At 48.1% G+C, this 5,940-nt stretch overlaps 1 protein-coding gene across 1 annotated transcript; it reads right to left on the bottom strand.

The window, feature by feature from the left end:
* Positions 1-509: 509 nt before the first annotated feature.
* Positions 510-4,172, bottom strand: LOC142299714 (uncharacterized). The gene is made up of 2 exons (XM_075341847.1): positions 2,312-4,172; positions 510-556 (listed from the first exon to the last, which is right to left on the bottom strand). Exon 1 carries the CDS (start codon positions 4,034-4,036, stop codon positions 2,312-2,314), a length of 1,725 nt encoding a protein of 574 aa, XP_075197962.1. The 5' UTR covers positions 4,037-4,172; the 3' UTR covers positions 510-556.
* Between the last annotated feature and the right edge of the window lie 1,768 nt (positions 4,173-5,940).

Genomic DNA, 5,940 nt, shown 5'->3' with positions numbered 1-5,940 from the left:
CATCTGTCCCGACATGTTCCAGCATGTCTTTATGTATACATATGCAGGGTATTCCTAAGCTATCCCTACGACTGGGGACCCTGTTCTATCCCTCATCCCGACGGTAGACCTAAAGGTGGTCAGGGCCGGGCCTCCAGCGTACCCCTATTTCCTAACAGACCCTGATCTGAAATCACCATACCCTGAGTCCAAGACTAGGCAAGACTCGCTGTATATCAAATGGACGAAAACGAATAGACTTGTTCAGCAAACGATCAAAAGGGAAGTAGAAGCACAGAATGGCAGAAAGAAACAGTTCATGTCCCTTAGGTGTCCTCTCGGCCACTTTCCACAGTGGCATACAGGATCCGAGGTGAAGGGGGAGGAGTAGAAGGCGGTGGTGGTGGTCCTCTCATCAGTTCATACTCATCGGGGCTGGTTGCACTCAGAGCCTCATACTCCTCAGGCGGTGGTGGAAGGTCATCAAAAGCGGCATGCATGGTCATCGTCTCATCCATGGTCTTAGTTATCATCCTCCTGATGCATGGAGCCACGCAGCACATGATCAAGATCAACACTGTCAAGACACAGATAAGAATTATTCCTAGTTTAATAAGCGCATCTTGCCACCCTCTCCACCACCCAAACCAAGTGTCCCATTGTTGTGTGCCTGAGTTTCTGGCCAGTTCTTCGGACAAATCAGTGAGACCTTTTAGGGCTTTAGTTATGCTACCATCGGGGGCAGTATTATTGGGTATGTAAGTACAGCAGTTAGGTCCTATCATTTTACAGACTCCCCCCTTTTCTGCCAGAATCATGTCGAGGGCCATCCTATTTTGAAAGGTCATAACTGAGGTGGGTCCTAGTTGTTCAACAATTCCTTTTAGGGCGTCTCTGGTGTAATTTACAAAGCGTTGTTGGTTGTAATACAGGTAGTTTATCCAATCTACATTTTTGTTTACCGTTATTATGGGGACGATTGATTCAAAACCGGCTGCTACTTGATTTCTGGCTTTGAATTCATCCGGCACTCCTCTAGGAACACCAATTGAATCAACATAAACATGAGGGTCAAAGGATCCTTTTATTTCTGATTCCCTTTTTTGTCTGTTTAGGGGCTGGTGTTCCTGAACAGCTTTGTTTATTTCAGGCAACTCAAATATGTGGAATGGCATAAGCACTTTTACTAGGGCACATTGCCCGATCCACGGTACTTGTAAACGGGGTCTTATTTTCATGTCTCCACAAAGCCAGTATACATCGGGTAATTGACTATGTTGATTGGTAAACAGGGAATCATCATAAGGGCCATTGTTTATTTTTATGGTACCGTTACAGAAATTTGGTGGCAATTTACCTACTGCCAATCCCTGGGCAGTGCGTTCAAAACAGGCATAATTTCCGGGATAGGGGGTGATCCCATGCCCAATCGATTCGTTCCACTGGTAGGGAGGGTACGTTTGTGCTACCTTACGGCATCTTTTTAAAAGGGCTGTGGTGTTATTGAAAAGAGACAATATGCAATAAAAACCTTTTTCATCTGTTCTGGGATCTATGGGGAAAGGAACCGTACCCAAGTGAGGCCTAGCTGTGGAACACACAATACATGCTGACCTGTTGTTACTTGTTGCGGTGTACCTCAGCCACTCTAACCAGAGATTTGAGTCCGAATACCCGGTTTCCAGAGCAAGTTTGTCTTCATAGGTCATGTCTGTCATGTATCTTGCCCCTCTTATCAGTTCCCTTATCTGTATACCCCAGGTGTGGTGTGAAGGCTTGTTCACTATGTTTTTGAGCCAAAACTTCCCTGTCACAGTAGGTACAGGTATGTCCCCATATGTACTTAGCACGTACAGTCCTTGATCCCCTTCAGAGGGATTCTCGATGTTCAAAAACATAGTCATGCACCCATCTATTGGACAGCGAATGTCTGTGTCTTCTCCATCTTCTATGCCCCTTTCTCCCCTGAATCTGCCTTTGGTCAGTGTCATGCGATCCAATAAGCTTTTCCCAAACCTGTCTTTGCGTTCTACAGCTTGAGTGGGCCTGGATCCCCAGTGTGCATTACCGGTGGTCCAACCTACAAAGGACCATTTTTCACAATTTGAACCCCATCCAGTTTCAGCAGTAGTTATACATATGTAATGTGTACCCCGGTGGTGTAGAAGATACTGGTTAGTGGGAGTAGGACATGGGATCACTATGTCGCAGTAGTCAAACTGATATGAGGTGGAGGGAACGGACACATTAAACCAGAAAGTAACCACCCCATTTTCTCTGGATATTGCCCCTTGGCCAGTCACCACCCCCAAGAAAATGGAATGTAACAGACTTAGGTAGAAGATGGGAGACAGCCGTCTCCTGCTCCCGGGTCCGGCATCTTTTTGCAGTGAGATGCGTGGATCCATGTGGGTCTTCCTTCAACTTTAACAGCGGTAGTAGTCGTCAGAAGGACCTGGAATGGTCCGTCGTATCTGGGCTCAAGGGTACGTCTGGTGAATTTCCTGATGAGGACCCAGTCACCTGGTTGGATCTGGTGTGAGCCTTCTAGGTCCTGAGGATCTGGAATGGAAGAGAAAACTCGAGAATGTACTTTAGTCAAATGTTTAGCCAGTTCCACAACAAACTTGGTCAGAGTATCGTACTGCAAGGATAGCTGTTGTGGAAAGTACAACCCTAATCTGGGTGCGCTACCAAACAAGATCTCATAGGGGCTCAGCTTGTGGGCTCCTGTTGGGGTGTGTCTGACACTGAACAATGCAAGGGGAAGACTCTCATGCCATGGCTTCCCTGTCTCCTGCGCTGCCTTAAGCATTTTTGCTTTCAGTGTCCCATTTAACCTCTCAACTTTCCCACTACTCTGAGGGTGATACGGGGTGTGTAGAGCCAATTCAGTACCCAAGGCCTGCCATATCTCTTTGGTCAAGTTAGCAGTAAAAGCAGGGCCCTGGTCACTTTCTATGGTCTCCGGGAGTCCATATCTGCACACTATCTCCGTGAGAAGTTTCTTCATCGTTGTCTTCGCGGATTGGTTCTTGACAGGAAACGCTTCTGGCCATCCGGAAAAGATATCTATCACCACCAAGACGTATTCGAATCCTCCTGAGTGAGGCATCTGGATGTGATCTATCTGTATGCGCTGGAAGGGGTACAACGGCTTGGGTGTACACTTCTGAGGCGTCTTCTCCGTTTTCCCAGGGTTGCATCGGGCGCAGACCAGACATCCTTTCGTGTAGTTTGCTGCTGCAGTGGAAAATCCAGGTGCGTGATAGTACTCTCTCACAAGATTGTGCATCTTCATCTTTGACTGATGTGTAATGCCATGGGCCCATCTGGCCACCATCGGGTAGAGAGCACGCGGAAGGCATGGTTTCCCTTTTTCCAGTATCAGATGTTTCTCATTCTGTACTGCTCCATCTTGGATCCATTTGTCTCTCTCTTCTTTCGAGGCCTGCTTCTGAAGAATGCGGACCATGTCTTCCCAAGACTTTCCATCTTTCCCCTCTTCTTGTTCTTCAGGATTGGTTAGGGAGCATAACTTGGTCACTTCAGTGACGAGTGCTTGTAGTGCTGCTTCTTTGGCTGTTCTGTCAGCGAGAGCATTTCCCAGTGCTTCCTTTGAGGTTCCCCCAGTGTGGGCCTTGACCTTGAGCACCGCGACTGTATCTGGCAATAGCAAAGACTCCATCAGTTCTTTTACGGCCTTGTGGTGGCGTACAGGTGTGCCATTTGTGGTGATGAAGTCCCTCGCCTTCCATATTGGTCCATAATCGTGAGCGATTCCCCATGCATAGCGGGAGTCAGAGTAAATGTTCACCTTCTTTCCAGCCGCCATCTTGCAGGCTTCAGTGAGAGCGCGTATCTCAGCTTCTTGAGCAGACAAGGATGCGGGTAACGCCTGTGTCATCATCACAGCATCTTCTGTTACCACCGCTATCCCCGTGCGAAACTGCCCCTCTTTATCTGCATACCTTGATCCATCCACAAAGAGGGTTAAGTCAGGGTCTTCTAAGGGTGTATCTTTCACGGTATCGAATCCAGAGGTTTCCTGCCTCATGAGAGCAAGGCAATCATGCTGTGCTATGCCTGAGTCGACTACCTCTTCCACCAAGGTGTCAGAGGTGGGACACTCCCCCCATGGGAGAGGGAGGAGAGTAGCAGGGTTAAGGACCGCACACCGGGAGATGGTTACGTTGTCGGGAAGCAGCAGGGAGCACTGGAGCCGCAAGTGACGAGCGGAAGAGAGATGCTTCGGCTGAGTCTGTGCCAGGATGGCAGTGATGTCATGTGGAGCCTTGATCTTCAACTGATGACCTAGAACGTTGTCAGAGGTCTTGTCCAACAGCAGGTGGGTTGCGAACACCGCTCTCATGCAGGATGGTGCTCCTCGGGCGACAGGATCCAGTCTGGCTGAGTAGTATCCAATGGGCCGCTGTCTTCCTCCGTGAGACTGGGTCAAAACCCCCGTTGCATGTCCTGCCTTCTCCATCACGAACAGGCAGAATGGTTTTTGATAGTCTGGCAAACCCAGGGCTGGAGAGGAAGATATGATATCTTTCAGCTTGTAGAATGCATCTATAGCCTCCTCTGTTAAACTGAATGGCTGAGTCTTCAAACATTCATATAAAGGTTCCATCAGCCGGGAGGCGTTCATTATCCAAGCACGACAGTATGACGTCATCCCTAAGTAGGATTGCAGTTGAGTGTGATTTTGGGGAAGTGGTATTTGCTCAACGGCTGACTTCCTATCTGCTGTTAAATGTTTAGTTTGATGCGAGATGCAGTGTCCCAAGAACACGACTTTCTCCTGGCAGAATTGGAGTTTGTTTTTGGAAGCTTTACATCCATTCAGTGCAAGGAACTGTAGCAGTGAGATTGAGCTTTCTTGGGCTTCTTCCAGAGAATCACAGCAGAGGAGAAGATCATCGACATATTGAAGCAAGACTACATTAGGGTGAGTGATCTTCCATGGTTCTAATACATCAGTCATTGCTTGGCTGAACATGGATGGGCTGTTCTGGGCCCCTTGGGGCATCACTGTCCATGCATACTGCTGGCCCTCATGGGTAAAAGCAAAAAGATGTTGACAATCTGCACTTAATGGAACGCTGAAAAAAGCATTTGCTAGATCCACTACGGTAAAACAGGAAGCAGTAGATGGGATGCCAGCCAGCAGTGTATGTGGATTAGGCACCATTGGAGTGTCCAGCACTGTGGCTTCATTCACTGCACGCAAGTCTTGGACCATTCGGTAAGTAACCGGCTCTCCTTTCCTTGTTTTCTTTTTTACTGGAAACAACGGTGTGTTGCAGGGAGATTTAGTTGGTATGATCGTTCCATTCTTGAGATAGCATTCTAACTGATGAGAGATAGCAGCAGACTGTTGAATTGAGAGTGGATATTGTGGCTTGCGGGGAAGTAAGGCTCCTGGTTTAAGCTTCACCTCCACTGGTTGGACTGGCAGTCTTCCAACATCTTCTGGACCTTGTGACCAGAGTATATCAGGGACCTGTGATAGCCAGGTGTCAGAGGTGGGCTTCACATCTTCGGATATACAGAAAAGGCCGAACACTTGCGACACTTCTTCCTGATCCAGGGGGGTAGTTAAAGAGACAGTACCATCGTTGTTGAAAGAGATACGAGCATGTAGCTTCCTGAGCAGGTCTGTGCCTAAGAGATTCACGGGACATGTGTTGGATACCACAAGCTGTGAAAGCATGCTGTGTGTAGGTTGCAGGCTGAGATTCAAAGGACGTGTCATTGGAGTACTTCGGGTGGTTCCATCAATACCCACACATGGGACAACTTCATCTGTGAGACAATCTGGGTCAGGTAAATCTGCATACCTAATGACGCTTCTGGCTGCACCGGTATCCACCAAAAAGGGAATGGATTTCCCTTCTACTTCCACCTGTATGGTAGGAGTAGGACCGCTAGCTTGCTTGGGAGTATGATTGTATA

The sequence above is a fragment of the Anomaloglossus baeobatrachus genome, chromosome 1 (genome assembly GCF_048569485.1).
Source record: "Anomaloglossus baeobatrachus isolate aAnoBae1 chromosome 1, aAnoBae1.hap1, whole genome shotgun sequence".
Lineage (NCBI taxonomy): Eukaryota > Metazoa > Chordata > Amphibia > Anura > Aromobatidae > Anomaloglossus > Anomaloglossus baeobatrachus.
The sequence above is the reverse complement of the archived record's forward strand: the minus strand, read 5'-3'. Positions and strand labels throughout refer to the sequence as shown.

Coding starts and splice junctions, on each gene's coding strand:
- LOC142299714 (XM_075341847.1), bottom strand. CDS start 4,036: ATGAGGCAGGAAACCTCTGGATTCGATACCGTGAAAGATACACCCTTA.